Source organism: Apium graveolens, chromosome 3 (genome assembly GCF_009905375.1).
Source record: "Apium graveolens cultivar Ventura chromosome 3, ASM990537v1, whole genome shotgun sequence".
Lineage (NCBI taxonomy): Eukaryota > Viridiplantae > Streptophyta > Magnoliopsida > Apiales > Apiaceae > Apium > Apium graveolens.
In genome coordinates, this window is record NC_133649.1 from 29,103,924 (window position 1) to 29,123,176 (window position 19,253).

The window sequence follows — 19,253 nt, forward strand, 5'->3', positions numbered from 1 at the left end:
GGTTCGTGTTCTTCGCGACCCGGTTTCGACCCGGTTTGCAACCCGGTTTCGACCCGGTTTTAATCCTAAAAACCCTAATCTGAAACTCTGAAACATCTTTCTGATATATTATTTATTTATTATATTTTCTAAAATCAGAAAATCAGTTTTAGTAATTCTAATAATTAATTAAAAATTAGTTTTAAATTCTGAAAATTATTATAATTAATTTCTAAATTATCTTATTAATTTATAAATTCGAATTTAATTATTTAATTAATTATTTAATTATTTATCTAATTATTTATTAGTTATCTAATTAATTAATAATTAGGTAATTAATTAATAATTAGGTAATTAATTAATAAATAAGGATTAAAAATAATTTAATAATGTGATTAATAATCTAATAATTAGTTAATATTACGTGTAACTCGTATTTATGCGAGTAGTGATTCGATAATTAGAATTATTATTCGAGCTATAATTATTCGAAGAATGTCGTAATAATTGTTCGTATCGTATAATTAAATACCGATAATTAATTGATTAACGAATCGTATAAGTTACAATAATAATATAATGGTTCGATAATAATATGCGAGTCAGATAGAAACGCATGGGTAGACTGATAAGGTTACGTGGTATCAATTCGAGATACACGTATAGAGTAAGTTATCTAAACGACTATCTTTCTATGATTGGTTCAGTGTCAGCAGGGCAGAACAAGCTAGGGACAGAAGACGGTGAGTTGAACCAGGTTAAGTACGCGCAAGGCAAGTTCTTCCCCTATTCTAAATTCAGAATAGTGAATTATATTTCCTTTTATCGTATTAGTTACCTTTGATAATTATTGTTCATATACACGGTTACCCAATTATTAATTCTTGTTTCTATTTCATTTCGATTCTTGATTTCTCCCAATTTATTGAATTCCCTATTCATATTCCAATACTTTTACCCTTGTTACATATACTCTGGTATATCCTGGTGTTGGGATACATCAAAAGCTTTCCGATTGTTCCAGATGCTATACCTTGGACTGGATGGTTACTATACGGGCTGGGTTTTACCCAGACCATTATTTAATAGGCCATAGTTGCCTGAGTACTCTTTATGTTGGTTGGGTCTATGCAGTTGGGTATAGATCCGCACTGTATCCTGACTGATCAGCAGGTTATAGTGCATATGTTGGTTCTTGTTTCCAGTCTTGTTCATTTGGCACTCGCCAGTGTTGGCAAATTATTATCCTATACAGATACAGATGGTTGTTCAAACCAGCAGCTTATTGGTTCACTTATTTCTCTCTCTTTATACTATATATATATTGTTGCAGGCTTGTTGAGCAATTTTGGCTCATCCCTTTTTATTGTTATTCGTATTGTTTTACAGTTAAGGTAGAGAATGAAACCCATCAGGACCCGCGTAGTCAAGAAGCGAGTCAAGCAGCGGGACCCTCTTATACCAAGGGTGTTCCTTCCTATTCACGAAGAGAGCTTTGAATTACCAGACCAGGTGTAACAGGATAAGTAGTAATGTTGGGTTGAATAAAAGTTTTGTATAGTTTGAATAAAAGTTGTGTGGTGAGAATGTAGATAGAATAAAGTTTTGTAACAAAGAGAGTTCTTGAGACAGATTGTTTTATTTGGGTTTGTCATAAAGTGTAGTATGTGGTTCTTGTTTTCAACTTAAACCTTAAAAGATCCTGATTAGTAATAGTTCGGGGTAATTATCATATTTATATTCCGCGTGTGCAGGTTTAGTTTGTAATTGTTATTAATAATGCCCCAAATCTATACCCGGATTTGGAGGGTGTCACACTTGCTATCAGAGGAATAAAATTCTTGCGGGACTGATCATCGAAGTTCGTCTTGTTTTATAAGGTGATTATGTACAAGTGATCAAAAGATAAATAATTTTACAAAAAATCTTTAAAAATTCTCGTAGGGAGTGATCATCGGAGTTCAACTACCATGATTGGTTATATTTTAAAAATATTTTATTCTTTAATTCAAGTTTTCATAAAAGTATATATTATTTTAAAAAAGGTGTATTTTGCATTAGAGTGATAAAAAATTTACATATTATTTATAACACGTGATTTTAGTTAAGGGTTCTACATCATTGCAAATACTTTAAGATATGCAGATATGCAAAATTTTTTAATTGTATTTACAAAGATTAAATGAAGTAATTATGAATTCTAATTTCATTAAACAATTTTTGCTCTGAAAAATACTCCCTATGTCCCCTTAATTTTTATACAATTTATTTTTTGAGATGTTCCTCTTAATTATTCCAAAAATTGTAAAATTTTACCAAATACACCCACGTTATTACGGTTTAGTTGTGGTTTAACTTTCGGTTCAACCGATAATATAGTTAAAAAAAGAAGAAACTAATTTTATATATTTTGCATCTGTGGAATAAATTAGAGGGTTTTAACTCAAGTACATGTCAATTAAGATGGTGCATCTATACTATTATATTAAAAACGAAATCCTAAAAGTTTGGTTGTTGATTCTTGGTCACTCAATTCAAAGTCGTTAGATCAAACTGATGAGAACCGTTAGATATCATCTTAAAAATTATTATACAAAAATAATAAGGTTTGAATCCTACCAGCAATATATTAGAAATATAATTTACAATATATAATAATAAAAATAATTGTGGTGCATTGTAAAATTATTAAACTAGGGATATAAGGTCCGAATCCTAACAACAAAATATTAAAATTATATTTTACAATATATAGTGATAAAAACAATCGTACGGGCTATATACTAGTAATGTTAATAAAATAAGTGTGATATTATGTTTCAGAACTCAATTAATTTCGATATATGTATATATTTAATACATAAATATAATTAAAATATATTAATTCATATAATGCGAGATTAACAGTTACAGTTAGATTTTTGAGATTAAAAACATAAAATTAAGAGAAATAACTAAAAATACTAATTTTTCTAAATTTTTTTGCGATTGTACTATCTTCTGAATTTTTTTGCAAAAATACAAAATCAACCAAAATCAAGCACATATGCAACTAGTTAAATCAAGTTTTTTTGTTGCATTTGAGGTTGCATGTAGTTGTAAAAACTCGTCAAAATTTGCTTCCAGTTGATTCCCGTTGCAAAAAATTATATTTATGCAACAAAAAAATGAAAAATAATATTTTTACAAATAAAAAAAAATTATAATTTTTTTTAAAAATGACAATATTTTTAGAAAAATATTTTAAGACTTCAGTATTTTTCAAAAAGCCCAAAAATTAATCTACGATCATTATCTAAAATTTCATATATTCGGTTGCGGGCAATGGCCAAAATATCTTTTTTTAAAAAAAATTGTAACAAGAATATCACTTTAAAATATAGCCAAAAATAGTCATCTAATACGGATAACTCTAATACGCATTTTAGAAATAGGAAAATAAAAAAAAAAAATAAAAATAAAACACAAGACACATATATTTTTGTATTTTTATCATTTTTTGTTCGGTTGCTGATGATTACTTGGGTACGCAAACGAACGGATTGAACCACTGTCCCGAAACCTTGTTTTCACCAGTCGACCAAACAATCGTTAACCTGAGAGAAAGAAATAAGAAAAAAAAGCACACGTTATTCACAAGCCAGTCTTGTCTTGTGGAGAAGCAAAATCCAAAATTGAGAAGCAAAACCCCCCTTCAACTAATCTTTTGCACCTACCCATATAGTAAAGTAAAATCTTATACTTATTATACTCTCTGTGTATTTTGATTACCAACAAAACCCAACTCTCTTCTTGCCAAATTATGAAGCCCAAAAAGCAGCAGCAGCTTTAGCAGCTTGAATCTTGAAAAACACCCACAAAAATGCATTCAAAGTGTTTGGTCAAAGTCTCACCATCGTTTCCTGTTAGCCCTTATCATTACAATCATCAGTATGATCAAGATTTGAGGAGAATTATATGTTGTGGTGATAAGAAGAAATCTTCATCTTCATCAGCAGATAAAGACAACAAATTTCATTTTAGGCTACCTGGTGATAACACTAAATGGAAGTTCAGAGATATTGATACCAGTAACTTCACCACTCTATCTTTATATGTATAGATTTATATCTTTTGCTCAAGTTATGCCTTTTAATTGTTCTTTTTTATTCGTACCCTTGCATACTTTTATATGTTAGAATGTGTGTGTCCTACTAAAATGTTAGAAATCCTGACTGTTAGGCTAGTAAATTACCTCTTTGATTTATTTCATTAGTGTTCGATTTTATTAGCAATTTAGCTGTATTTATAGACAGTGAATATTATATACACTATCATTTTATCATGATTATTGATTGTAGACTATGGAATCTAGTATATGCAGTTAGCTAATTCATTCCCATCCTTGCTAGACTTCCTAAAGATTATGTCACTCATATGGATAGTGTTGTGGCAGTAGTCTAGAATTATAAACATGTACCATTCTTTTAAGCTCAAATTACATCTATTTTCACTTAATGTTATCTGAAAAATCCAAACTTGTTGGTCTAAAGTGATATGGATGTTTATAAAGTAATAGCCGTATGCCTCGGGGAGGCATTTGATGCACTAGGCATTACCTTCATATGTTCAAGCTACGTGTGAAGCTTTCATTTTGAGGAGGGCTTGAGGCTATTTAATAAGGGACAGCAGCTTTGGGCTTTTGGTGTATATTGAGAAAATATTTATATGTTGTTGTTTTGAGTTTATTTAATTATGTTCGACTTGATTTAGAGCTCATGTTTATAAGTCATAGGACATATGTATAAAAATAAAGGTGCAGGTGAGAATGCATGCTTACAAGATTATGTGATCAGCTTTGCTCTGTTTTAAATTTCAAAGACAGAACTGGAAGAAGAAAAAAAGGTCAGTTGTCTAGAGGATCAGATATTTAGGTACTAGAAGCATTTGTGGATAGCCAGGCCAGTGGACTTGGACTTTGGATTCGGAATAGACCCGAATTTTGTATTTGGGCTCAAGATTTGACTAGGGATATTACATAACATCAAAAGGTTAGAGGGAGAAAATTATGACTATGAAAACCAATATTCATAAAAAGGACACTGTCATAGTAGAAGTGGTCTTTTTATGACTCATGAGAATTCTTATCTTTTTTATGAATGTTTCCGTCGTAGTCATAGTTTTCTGCCTCTAACCTTTAGATGTTATATGCCATCCTTTAGTCAAATATTTATCCCCAAATTAAAAATTCAGGTCTATTCCGAATCTAAAGTCCGAGTCCACTAGCTTGGCTAATCATCAAAGCTTGCCGCATACCTTAAAAATCGTGATTATAGGTGTACTTGGTAGTCTGTGGGACAGGATATTACATGTTGTGCAAACTATACAAAAAATTAATAATGGGAAAGATCGTTCTAGGCATTAGGACAGGTGATAGAGATGTAACGAGATCTTGATAATGTCCACTTTTAAAATCATATTGGTTGAGCTTAGTTCGCTTGCGCTTAAGTAGACCTGACATTACCCATTGGTTGAGCTTAGTTCGCTTGCGCTAAAGTAAACCTGACATCACCCATTCCTTTTCTTTTTATGAACATTGTTGTCATGGTCATAATTTCACCCGTCTAACCTTTTGAATGTTATGAGACAACCCTTGAAACATCTTATAGTCAAATCAAAAATTCAAGGTTCAAAATCCGAGTCCACTGGCTTGGCTAATCCACAAAGGCCGCTGCATACCTCAAACTATCTTAATTTATAGGTGCACTTAGTAGTCTGTGGGATGGGGATGTTACATGTTACGCAAACGTGTACCAAAATTTAATTATGGGCAAGTGTAGTGTACATATATTAAGCATTATGATAGGTGATAGAGATGGAACGATGTTTTGATATTGTCCACTTCCAAAATCATATAGGTTGAGCTTAGTTTGCTTTTTTACTTTTGTTATGAAATGTGACTTGGGTTTCAATCTTCTTCATTTTTATGTCAAACTGTATTAACGCATCAAGCTCACTACGGAAACGGGTTTTGTGTTTGTAAGAACATTCATGATTAATTGAGAATAATTGAGATGCGTCTGGTTCTTTGTTTGTAAGACATAAATGCTTTATGAAATTGTTCTTTCATTATGACATTATTCACTATTTTATGATTGTTTATGTGAAAAGATAATGCTTTTGATTGTTTTTTTTGTTTCTATAATCTGGGCTGTGCATAAAACATTTTTTCTTTGCAGAAGCAGTACAGTCAACTTTTAATTTATGGGTGTCAAAGACGCAAAATCTTTTTAGTGATGTGGCTACTCCACTGGTAAAAAATGTACATGATATAACCCCAAATACTGGAAATGCATTAGATACTTTGGACATCGAGGACAATTTCATGGCAGAACAGACTATTGATAGCAGGACACAAAAAGGAATGCTATCTGTAACTGCTATAACTTCCGTTGAACAATTTAGCAGGTAATTAACTTCCATTAATTATTCTACTGTTGCTTCTTTGGAGTTTATTATTTGGTTGGGAGGTAGGTTGGTACATGCAAGTAATCTGGAATAAGCTAAATGGTTTGTTTTCTTATTGAGGCTTTCAGTTCAGTGTCTATCATCACGTAACAGACTTTCTAAGAATATAATCAACATAGACTGCACTACCTTTTATTATCCGTTCACTAACTAAAAGTCTGCTGCACTGCTTAATTATAGTCTGCTTTTTTGTCCAATATTATGAGACTGAAAGGCTGCTTAATGGCCTCGGCCTTATTTTGCATATGCACTAGCATGTGTGTTTTTGGGTATGGAGCATGATACAAACATCGGTCTTTTACTTCATGAAAATGTTGTCACTGCGAGTTGGGACTTCCATAAATTAATTAATAAGTTTTTTGTGCTTACATATTTTAATCTCGGTGAGTGATGACTTCTTTCTGGAGCCAATAATTCTACTCTAGAGTTATGATTATAATTATTGAGGTTAAGGTACACAGGATGAATGGATCAACTGGGAAGAAAATGCAGAAAATATTCCGAGGACTCGTCCCTGAATCAGTGTTCAATGATGCTCGTAACTTGGTAGAGTATTGCTGCTTTAGGTTCTTGTCTCGAGATGGTTCTGAAATCCATCCTTGCCTCAAGGTTTGTTTTGCTTAAATATTTTTGTTTCTGGGTTCTTTAAACTTGGTTATGCTGGATGAGTTACAGGGAAAACTGATGTTCATTTCTGTATTTGCCTTTGACTGATGCCGAATCTATATATATAGGGCCTGGATCAAATACAAGCTTTTTTAAATTACAATCAATTCAAACATATTCAATCTTAGTTATAAATGTGTTGAGCCTTTATGCACTGAAATGCATTTCAGTGTAATAAATTATATTTAATTTCCAACTATAGAAATATGAATTAATTATTTATACAGTTATATGATAGCTCTTCTTAAGAAAAGGGTGCAGTTTATCATTAAAATTCTTCAACTAGAGATCAGTTGGCAAAGCCATTACTAGCTGTGAATACTGTAGCTTTGGTACATTAACTTTAGACTAATAAGCTTGAGATGGAGCAGTATTAGTCACCAACTTCGCGTAAATTACAAATACAGTTTCAACCTTTTTCCAATCAAACGATACTACATTCCTTATTTTTGTAGATTGGACCATGTCCAAGCAATTTTATCAGTTACTAGACAACTACATGTAAAGATAAGTGACTCGATAATCTGACAGTTGTTAAAAGAAAGTCTCCCCAGTTTTTTAATTGTTTCATGAGCTGAACTTTATTCCGGCCATTAGTTTAGTAATTTGAATCTTCACACTGAATCTGAAGTTTTTAGAGAATATTAATCTATATAACAGTTACGACATGAACTGTTTGATATTACTATCACTTCATTCTTGCTAGTTCTAGTTTTAGTGTTTTGTGTTTGTGTGTAATGTCTTGTGTGCATAAAATTTATGTTAGAAGATATTAATTATTGTTTTGATACTTCTTAAACAGCAAACTGCATTCCAAAGGCTTATTTTTATTACTATGCTAGCATGGGAGCAGCCTTACAGTGGTCCAAATGATTCACGGGCTAAAGATTCTGTTAAAGAGTCTTTTCAGGTATATAGAATCACTTTGAGTTTGTAAACTTTATAGACACTATTTTCCAATTGATATCATACCTAAAATTACTTGAGCCCTAATTACATATAGCTTGAGTCCAGTGGCAATGTGCTGTATGGAACATGAGTTTCAGACAGCCTATGACCTTAGCCCAGTATATGTATGTCTATAAATATCACAGTAGGTGGGTGTGTAGAAATGTAGATGGCCTTGCTCTAGAAGCTATGCATGTTTCTTATCTCATCACCATTGCCTATTCTTAGTTAGAACTATGATTGCCATTAAAATTCTACCTCTATATAAAAGAAATACCTGGCTTCTGTGTACTAGTTTGTGTAAACTTGCAATATGTGTCATTTGTGTTCTTTTGAAACTACCATATACTTTGAACTATCATGACTTATATTGGTAGCATTCTTATTGAAATTAAAGAAAAGGTTCGTACTAGAGGAAGCTTTTGTTCGTATTGCCCCTGCTATATCTGGTGTTGCTGATCGGACCACTGCACATAACCTTTTCAAGGCTCTTTCTGGTGGCAAAGAGGGTATTTCGTATACTGTCTGGTCTACTTATATCAATGAACTTCTCAAGTAAGCTTCATAATGATATTCTTAATCTTAAATAGTTTTTAACATGATTATTTAAAATATCCTACTTTTCGAATTATTATCTGCTTTTCATGGTTAGGTGTAGCCATGCAAAAGCTAGCGAATTCCATGCATTAGTCATATTAATATACAAGCGTGGGAAGCAGTGATTCTTTTATTATAATTAACTGTACCGATTCTTTCGAAAAAGAAATTGAAAAGTAACTTCATTTCCATTCTTAACCTGTAACCGAGGGCCTTTAGCCGAGAGTGACCGAAAATGTTCAGGCAGAATGCCTCATTTAAATGGTAGATGAGTTCTGAGTTATGGCTGATAGGTAAAGCATTCTTGATGCAGGATACTAATTTAAGATAGCTTGGATGGATTAACCACGGAAAATCCACTACCCCGTAGATTATTAAATACTGAAGAGAGGAATTTGTAAGGATCGAACCCTGTATATCAATAATCAAAGTATTGTATCAGAAGGATTGGTTTGAGAATAACAAGATTTTATAGGTTAATCAAGTATTCTTTGCGGATCAAATATTCAAATTTTAGAACTGAAAAAAAACACCGAAATTCTTTTTTTTTGGATAAATAAAACACTGAAATTCTAGATGCAATGTAAGATGAAAAGGAGAGAACTGGAATCCACAAGCGTTAGTTTTTCACTGTCGACAGTACAGAGCGCATTTGCATTTATCAGTTCACAAAGTATCGTAATATATATGTTTGAGAATATCAAGCATTAGCATTTATCAGCTCACAATGTATCATGAAATATATGCTTGAGAATAACAAGATTCTATAGGTTAGCAAAGTATTCTTTGCATATCAAATATTCAAATTTTAAAAAAAAACACCGAAATTCTTGGAGCAGTATAAGACAAAAAAAAAGAGAATTGGACTAGCTTTAGTTTTTTACAATTGAAATATATGGATAATAGCACATGAGAATTTATCAGTTCGCTAAGTATAATGTTGCTACTTAACTAGTGACGCCTAAAATAAAATAATATCTCATACTAATTGTTTTCTCTTCAAAATTCTATGTACTTTAGGTCATCCTCTCAACTCTCAACCTTTAGTTCACTGTTGAAATTATTTATGGTGTGGTGAAGAAATGAGATATAAGGGTAATTGATGCAATATGTTTGTCATGTAACTCATCATACATGGATAGTCTTTTAATCTTCTGCTAGGAAGCAGGGGTGAATCACTCCACTCACGAACTGCGCATGAAGTACGGATGGGGTGCGGGTGCGTTCGCGGGTGTGGCTGGATACGTACGGGGTGCGCCATGCGGCGTGTCCCCGTATTTGTCAGATGGGTTTAGCAGGGGTGCAGGAAGGGCAGAATTCGTATTTTTTTTGTTTGACTTTCAATTAAACAAAACACCACTCACTAACAAGTTTCAGAGCCCTAATTAGAAATCTGAGAGGAGAGGGAGGGGAGGAAAGAAAAGGCGACCATTTCGTTCCCTCATCGTCTCGATAATTGAAATTTTTATGTCAGGAGATGATTGTCTGTGAATGTCTAGTAGCAGTATAATGTCTAGTAATGTCTAGTAGCAGTATAAGTATTTAAGGCTTAGTAAGGGCATCTTAGTCTTTTGTGTTTTAAGCACTATGTATTGTGAGCTGTGTCTGTCAGTCTATAAACACAGTTTGTACTCTTTCATTTGGAATTATGAATGATAATATGGAAAAGGCATTTGCCACCGTCTCTTTCTCTTTCAAACTTTCTCTCTGTAACTGAATTTCCTCTCTAAAACCTATCTTCTTTCTCAAGTCTCTCTCTTATCTCTCTAATCCCTCTCTTATCTGTCTAAACTCTACATTTCTGCTCTCATTACACCATATCTAGCTGCTGTACTATTCTATTAAACAGAAAAAACCAAAAATAATATAAAACAAGGTCAGGAACTCACTAATTCCTGACAAATTGGTATTAAAGCTCATTTTTTCGATCAATCACTGCTTCACCAGTGCTGCTGAAATGAGTCGAGCGGTTGAAGAATCACTGCAATCTCAGTTTTAGTTTGGAGATAATTACTAAAACAGTTCAAGTACTCTATTTCCTTGCTGTTTGATCTAGATTTGTGATTTCTGAAGTTGTTGAAGTGACTGTTAAGTGAATTCTAGTTGCACTTAGCTCGTTTCCAGTAGATTTAGTTGTTTTACTGTATCCATAGTAGAAAATCATAAATGAATTAGTTGTAGCTTATATACCTGGTAGATTTAGTGTACTGTGGATTTAGTGAATTGGAGGAAGTTGGAAGTTACAGAGATTTGTTGTTAAAGTTCAACTATGAGCACCAAGTGTTTGATAAACTGACTGTGAGAAAATCATTGAAAGGAGATAACGACTTACAACACTAGGAATGCTTCAAAAGCAGGCCTGAGATAAGAGTTCTCAGAAGAGTCCTGTTAAGATAATGCATCAAAATTTCCAAGGTTATATGTAAGGATAAGATGAAAAGTTTGAGAAGTTGCAAGAACAGATTGGATTATTATTGAGAGGATTGAATGGACTGATGAATTCTCAGAATGAAAGAAGAAAGAAGATGTTGTGGAAGTAGGTGTAACTGAGAGATGGCTACTAGTGGTGATCCACAGCAAAGAGGTGTATTTAGAGATCCTACTCATGCTGAGAAATTAAGGCAGAAATAGTTAAATGCTGGCCAAAAGAAGGCTATTGATGGATCTAAAACAGATGTGGGAAAGAAGGCTGAAAGGTTGGCGGATACACAAAGTTTGAAGCACCTGAAACTCACTTTTCCATTTTTGAAGGAAGGAGGTAATGCTTTGGAATGGCCAAGGGACTGTGAAGAATATTTTTTATCGTTGAAGTAAATGATCAAAGGAGGTCAGCTATTGCAGCAATGCATATGAGTGGTACTCCAAGGTACTGGTACAAATCTTTTATAGAAAAGATTAAGTTTAAAAAAGTTACAACAAACGTCTACTGTGGAGCCTGCTTTGATGAGTTTGAGAAGAGTAGAGGCCAGCTGCTTAGCAAAATACCTGGGCTTGCTCCAAAGTATTTTTTAGAGAACTTTATTGGAGGGTTACAAACTGAGGTCAGGAGCTGATCATGATCAGGTTACTGGAAACTAAAGCCTTGGAGCAAGCCTTGAAGCTTACAAAGTCATATAAGCGCAATCAAACAAGTCAACCTAAGAAGGGAAGTTCTTACATAACTAGTTACAGCTCTCATGCCTCATATATATATGTGGCAGAACCATTCAACAACAACACAAGATGAAGCAACTTGGGAAGATGAAGCTGCTTGCAGCTTTCCTGAGTTTTGCAATCATGAGGACATGAATTGACTGAAGAAGGGGGAATGTCGGGAGATATTGTCTGTGAATCTCTAGTAGTTGTATAATGTCTAGTAATGTCTAGTAGCAGTATAAGTAGTAAAGGCTTAGTAAGGGTATCTTAGTCTTTTGTGTCTTAAGCATTATGTGTTGTGAGCTGTGTTTGTCTATCTATAAATACAGTTTACGCTTTCATTTGGAATTATGGATGATAATATGGAAAAGGCATTTGTCACCGTCTCTTTCTCTCTATATAACTAAATTCCCCCCTCTAAAACCTATCATCTTTCTCAAATCTCTCTCTTATTTCTCTAATCTCTCTCAGATCTCTCTCTTCTCGGTCTAAACTCTACATTTCTGCTCTCATTTCGCCATATCTGGTTGTTGTACTCATTGATACAAGGAACGCGGTACGGTCCCGAGAATCGCGAATCAAATCGTTCGTCCCGGAACACGGTTCGTTTCCGTCTCAGATCGCCGGAATTCGTGTTTGGTTCGTCATTTCCGGCGACCTATCCGACGACCCATGTAGTTACCCCGACTCGTCACAAGAAAAGAAGAAGATTATGGTGGGAAAAGAAGGCATGACAGGGATGAACAATTGAAGACGAAAGAAGAAGAAGAAGAAGAGTTAGAAAAGAAGATGAAGAAAAGTAACGGTTGTATATGTATATTGGGCCTGTATGTATAAAGTGAATGGTTTATGATGTATGGATGTAGACAGGTGTATGGTTTGAGTTCATTTTTAGATGAAAAGACTGTCGGCTGTCTTCCACAATAATTATGTACATTTTATATTAATGTCCATATTTTAAATGTATATGATAAAGAATGAAAGAAAAAAGAAACATGAGCCGTAACTTGCGATGCTTTAATTTAGGATTTAATTTTTTTAAAATTTTAATTTCTGTTTTGAATTTTATTTACTTTTTTTTATATTTAAATTTTGACTTTTCTTTACATATTATTTTTTTACCATCTTTATATTTTATATAAGTTTTACTTGTCCATATCCCCGTGTCCAAATCCTCGTGCCCGATCCTTTTAAAACGTATCCCCGAGTCATTGATTTTGAAGTTTAAAGAGTCAGACACCCCGATCCGTGTCCGTGTCGGATTATTGAGTCGCATTCTAGTTGTTAACTACAATTTTTTTAAATAAATCGTTCACTCATTATTTTTCATATCTTAATAAAAATAGTATTTCTAAATAAGGATTGTATTTCTTTTATAATACCTATTTTTTGAGTCGTTATCTCGTCAAAAATATTTATCATGCTATTTTAAATCTTTGTATATGAATTTATTTTTTTTAAAGTAAAATTATGAAATTTAAATGTTTGATTTCTTTGACATTTGTTGTAGCAATATTAAAATAAATCGTCCCCGTGCGTTCCCTCGTCCCGGGTTCATCCAAAACAACCTTCCGCGTATCCGAATTCGTGCCGCGTCTCGAATCGAATCGCGTACCACGTAACATACTTGTACTATTCTATTATACAGAAAATACCAAAAATAGTAACAAACAAGGTTAGGAACTCACTAATTTCTGGCATTTTACCTCTATCTTGTTTATAACTTTGAAAATAGAGATATGTGTATAGGTGTGCGATGTATGTATATGTGTAATATTTTTGAGCAGGTGAATGTAATAAAGTTCAAATTGTAAGTAAAGTCCACGCGATCTGCACTCATTTCTAGTTAATATAAAATTATACTATTAAATTGAGTGGGTATGTGTTAGTTGGTGTCTATGCAATTGAAACGTTAAAGGAATAAGCACCGCACCCCAAGCATTTTATAGTGAAAATTATTGTTCTAAAAATCGGTTGATTAACCGATTAATCGGATTTCGGACGGCCCATCTCAATTAATTGGAAATCGGGTCAAATTATGTTTTTTCTAAAAAAAATCGGTCAAAAGTCGTTCAATTCGGGTCAAAAACCGGTCGATTCGGTCAAAGGGTGAAAATTAATAAAAAAAATATTGTTAAGAAAAAATGAAATTCAGAATAAGTTAATATTTAATAATAATATATTGACTTATGTTGAATATCATATGCCCTTAAATTCTCATAAAGTTATGCAAATCCCTAATAATTGAATTTGTTCTTCAATTGAGGTAATCTCATATATCCCGAAACTTTGCTCGATCAATTCATTCACTACACGGTCTCTTGTAGATTTGGTATGTAACTACTTTTAGCATATCACAATTTGATATACAGTAGGTACTAATTTTCTAACTACTAAATAGCTATGAAGCACGAGTGCGGGTGCAGGGGTGCGGGTGCGCGGTACGGGGGTACGGCAATTCGGGAAATCTGAAAATATAGGGATTCGGGTGCGGGGGGATACGGCATATATTATAATATTAAATATATTATATATAGTCCAAAATATGAAATTATTCATCATCTAAGGGTAACAAATGATCGGAGAAGGTTGAAGTAGTTGATTGAAGTTTGAAGAAGGATGCAGATGTCGCCGCGCTCGTATCTATAAATTAGGGTAACAACGGGTTGCTGGATAGTGTTACGTTTTTAAGTTTTTATTTGTCTTTGACTTAAGTCAACTGTTGATTATTTACAAAAGATGCCACTGCCGCACCCCCACCCATAAACGCTCTGACACGCCACGTGGCGTATCCCGTACGCACCCCGCACCGAGTACGTACGCACCGAGTACGTACGGGATACGTAGTTCTTCATCCCAGGGAAGAATCCCTGCTTTCTAGCTAAATAGTGAATAGTAATTATTTTGTATAAATCACTTAAATATCAAATATGAGCAAATGATATGAGATTTTTTTGTAAATCTTATTACTTAAATATTAATATTGGACTAATGATATATGATGTTATTTTTGTAAATCTTATGGAAGCTTAATAAAATTTAAATAGAAATTTATATATACACTATTATTTTTTATATTAAATTGAGTCCGATTAATGCTCTGATTAAATACCGATTATCCAATTAATCACTGGAAGGTATCTCTACCAAAAATGCCGATTTCCGTCTTTTAGAACACCGGTGAAAAAACTGAATTTGGAATTATAAAAAATCTATAATTATTAAATTAAATGGAAAGTATATTAAGTTCAATAATTATATTATTATTTCATTGAAAAATTATTAAATATATAATATATATTTAAAATAATATTTTCTAATGACATATCCCGCCGCACCCGAATCCCCATATTTTTAAATTTCCGAATTTACGTATCCTCACACCCGTGCTTCTTAGCTCTTGTGTAATAGTATGTGCGCTTTGAATGTGCATGCATTAGTCAGATCATATTATATTTTAAATTTTAAGGTCTATCTTGTGCTTATGTTTTCGATTGCATAGCTAAGTCCTTGTATTAATTAAAGATGTAATTCTGAGTGTCTGACTCTGGAATTGGAACTGATGTTCTTATCCATCTTTAATTGGTGCAGGGTGCATGAAGGACGGAAATCATATCAATTTGAAGAAAGCCTTCTGGTACCTGGTGAAAGAATCCTATCTCTTGGTTCCAGCAGGAAACGACCTGTTTTGAAATGGGAGAATAACATGGCATGGCCAGGCAAGCTCACTTTGACTGATAAGGCGCTCTACTTTGAGGTATCCCTTTGTATGCTGTCTGGTAGGTATTTTCCTAGTTTTACCTGTTCCTTTTCTCCGACACTTCATGTGTTAAGTAAAGTACGGCAATGGCTTGTTTTTTTCTGAAATGTGTAAAATTGTAGGGCCATTTAATGTTATGCCTTTTTAAATATAAAATGGCATTTTAATGCAGGCAGTTGGCTTAGGAAAGCAAAAGGGTCCAATCAGAATGGATCTTGCAAATCACAAATCACGAGTAGAAAAGGCAAGGGTTGGGCCTCTGGGCTCTGATCTTTTTGATTCTGCTATATCTGTCACTTCTGGTTCGGAGTGAGTAAGCTTCTTCTCAATTAATTACTGAGTCATAAGATCTCAGTTTTGGTTACTAATTTTCAAATTATTATTGTTTTTAGTTTTTATTGTCAAATTCATATTTTGTTCTGCACTTTATTAGGCAGAAGACATGGGTTCTTGAATTTGTTGACTTGGGAGGTGAAATGAGGCGAGATGTGTGGCATGCACTCGTCAGTGAAGTTATATCTTTATACAAGTTCATCCAAGAGTTTGGTCCCAAGGATGGTGATGAATCAGTAAATAATGTGTATGGTGCTCAAAAAGGAAATTTGAAGGCTGCAACTTATGCAATCAATGGTATTGCTAGGCTTCAGGCTCTTCAATTTATGCGGAAGCTCCTAGAAGAACCTGCAAAACTTGTTCAGTTCTCATATCTGCAACACGCACCCTATGGAGACATTGTCTGTCAAACTCTAGCTGTAAATTGTTGGGGTGGACCCCTGATTGCTAATTATCCTGATATTGGTTATCAACCAGGTCAAGGAGTGAGCCCCTCCGGTGAGGTATCAGAAGGTAACAATCATGTGTATGACATAGATGGAAGTGTTTATTTGAGGAAATGGATGAGATCACCTTCTTGGACGTCAAATGCGTCAATTGTTTTCTGGAAGAACTCTACATTTAAGCAGGGAGTGGTATTGAGTAAAAATCATGCTGTTGCTGATATGACCTTGATAGAAAAGGCAGTAAAGACGTGCAAAGAGAAATATCGAGTGGTTGAGAAAACACAGGCCACCATTGATGCTGCGATGATTGAAGGGATACCCAGTAACATTGACCTTTTTAAGGTTTATCCACTTCTAATTAATACTTTCCTTTGGTTGAACGTAAAATTTTTATTAATGGAATAGACCATGAATGTCTTTTTAGTCTATGGTTACTTTGCTATTACTTGTTGAAATCTTATCAGATTTTCTAATATTAGATGCCCATTTTTTTTAATTCTGCAGGAACTTGCTCTTCCTTTGACCGTGATTGCCAAAAATTTTAATAAACTTAAGCGTTGGGAGGAGCCTTATTTGACCGCATCTTTTCTTGCAGTTGCGTACACACTTATTTTAAGGTAGGTAAAGATGTTCCTTGGATTGTGTCCGAATAAGCTTATATGAAGACAAGCACACTGAAAACTAAAATGCACATATCTGACCAGGGAGAAGAATTATTACAATAAATGATTCACATTTGAGAACTCCCTAATTTAGGAATCTGCCTTGAGATTGTGGGTAAACTAAAATTGATCATGCTCTTGAAAACTTTTTAACAACACTATATCTCAGACTCGCTGTTCTTGCATAAGCATGCAACGAAATGATCTTCATATCTACATCTCTTCACTTTGACACTTGATAACATAAGTGCGCTAAGAGAAGCTCCTTGACCTTGTATCTTAAGGAAATGTTATTTCTAGGTATGTTTACCAAAAAGAGCTACCCCATAAACTGTAAGTATACGATTGGACACTGTTACTATGAAGCAGTAATTTGTCACTCCCTTGGTGAAATTATCAAGCATGCCCGTCAACTGATTGAATTTGTCAAGGCATATGTATTAAACAACTTATGTTACGTACTAATATAACAATCATGGATAGACAATTACTGATGGTGGATATAGCATTTTTTTTCCTTGCAATCTTTTCTGCCTGATTGATTCTCCAGCAGTGCACTTTTTTGTAAGAGCGGGTCCAATGCTATATGTAAAATGGCTATAGACAATACTATAATATGGCACCAAAAAGTGCTTTTTGGTGCTAAAATGGAACTTGCACACCAGTGCTAGTTGCCTGTTGCAACCAACTAATTCCAAATTTAACTAACATTTAATCCAACTATTTCATCTGTCCTTTAAGTGGGCCAACTAGCACTAGATTTTTAGTTTATTGATGATGTGGCAATGATGGCAAATTGGCTACAGCTATATTTGGTTCTGAAAATAGAACCAATTATCCATTTATGCCTTTTTCCATTTAACTATGACTACATTGCGTTTCAAAAAAAAACTATGCCTACACATCCCGACAGGTACTTCCGATTAAATAATCCATTAGCTAAAGTTTTTACATTTCAACGAATCTACATCCCTCAAGAACACAAGGATTTGTAAAATTAATTATTGTTGTATGATATATAGCTTCTGAACTAATTGTTAGATGCTGCCTGCTGCTTTTTTTATCTGTTTCTCGTTATTCATTTCAGAATTATTAAAATAGCAGAAAACTGATACAATGGTTTCACTACCTTCACATCTGTCTTCTGCAGGAATTTGCTATCATATATCTTTCCCACAGCTTTGATGATCTTGGCAGCTGGCATGTTATTATTGAAGGGGCTCAAAGAACAAGGCCGTCTTGGAAGATTTTTCGGGAAAGTAACTATACGTGATCAGCCCCCTTCTAACACTATACAAAAGATCATAGCTCTTAAAGAAGCCATGCGGGACATGGAAGAGTATCTTCAGCGTTTAAACGTCTCACTTTTGAAAATTCGTACGATTGTTCTTGCAGGTCAACCTCAGGTACATTTTAGCTTGTCTGCCCTGTATTCCAGAATAAGAAACAATGTTGATAAATTGATCTGAAGCGCCATCTTTCTTTTATCAATTAAATCAGAAGCACTATCAGGTTCCAGTTCATTCTAGGGATACCGATAGGAAAAGAATTGAAAGTGAAAGAATTGTACCACTGTATATGTTTTTCTTGTTTCTTTTAAAGTTTTGTCCAGTTCTTTCTATTTCACATCATTAAAAAAAATAACTTTGGATCATGACCGCTGCATATGTTTTTCAGATAACAACTGAGATTGCTCTGGTGCTGCTATTAAGTTCTGCAGTGCTACTCATCGTCCCATTCAAGTACATTCTTTGTTTTTGTATATTTGATCTTTTCACAAGAGATCTTGAGTTCCGAAGAGAAATGGTTTTGAAGTTCACGAGCATGCTGAAGGAGCGTTGGGACACTGTGCCAGCAGCTCCAGTCGTTGTATTACCATATGTCGGTGACAAGACTGGTTCAACAATGAAAGAAATTGAATCCACATCACAATCAGAAAGGCAAACGGAAAGAAGTCAGGATCGTAGCAAGCCTAGATAAAGTTTGACATGTACATTTCTTAAGCATTCGGAGTTAAGATCCTTAATGCCATAGTTTAGTGAAGGATATATAGAAAATAGTGGATGCAGTTGGTCACTGTATATGCATTTTCAAGACAGTTATATATCTACATCAATAGTGTTTATTCACTCTGCATTGTTCATGTCAGCTAACATTTTATTTATTAATAAAATATGTAGTGGAACAAAGTATGTATAAATTTAAACTTAAATTTCT

The 19,253-nt window shown here is 33.8% G+C and overlaps 1 protein-coding gene across 2 annotated transcripts; it reads left to right on the forward strand.

Annotated features, from left to right (window-relative positions):
• The first annotated feature begins 3,509 nt into the window (after positions 1–3,509).
• LOC141712019 (uncharacterized) lies at positions 3,510–19,236 on the forward strand. 2 transcript variants are annotated; one of them, XM_074514774.1, is made up of 11 exons: positions 3,510–4,052; positions 6,201–6,429; positions 6,951–7,098; positions 7,958–8,065; positions 8,501–8,658; positions 15,427–15,592; positions 15,768–15,904; positions 16,029–16,716; positions 16,879–16,991; positions 18,187–18,442; positions 18,714–19,236. In XM_074514774.1, exons 1-11 carry the CDS (start codon positions 3,845–3,847, stop codon positions 19,014–19,016), a joined length of 2,514 nt encoding a protein of 837 aa, XP_074370875.1. In that variant the 5' UTR covers positions 3,510–3,844; the 3' UTR covers positions 19,017–19,236. The 2 variants fall into 2 exon arrangements, with proteins under 2 accessions (XP_074370875.1, XP_074370876.1); XM_074514775.1 differs by lacking the exon at positions 3,510–4,052 and having other exon boundaries at positions 6,292–6,429; positions 6,943–7,098.
• Positions 19,237–19,253: the final 17 nt, after the last annotated feature.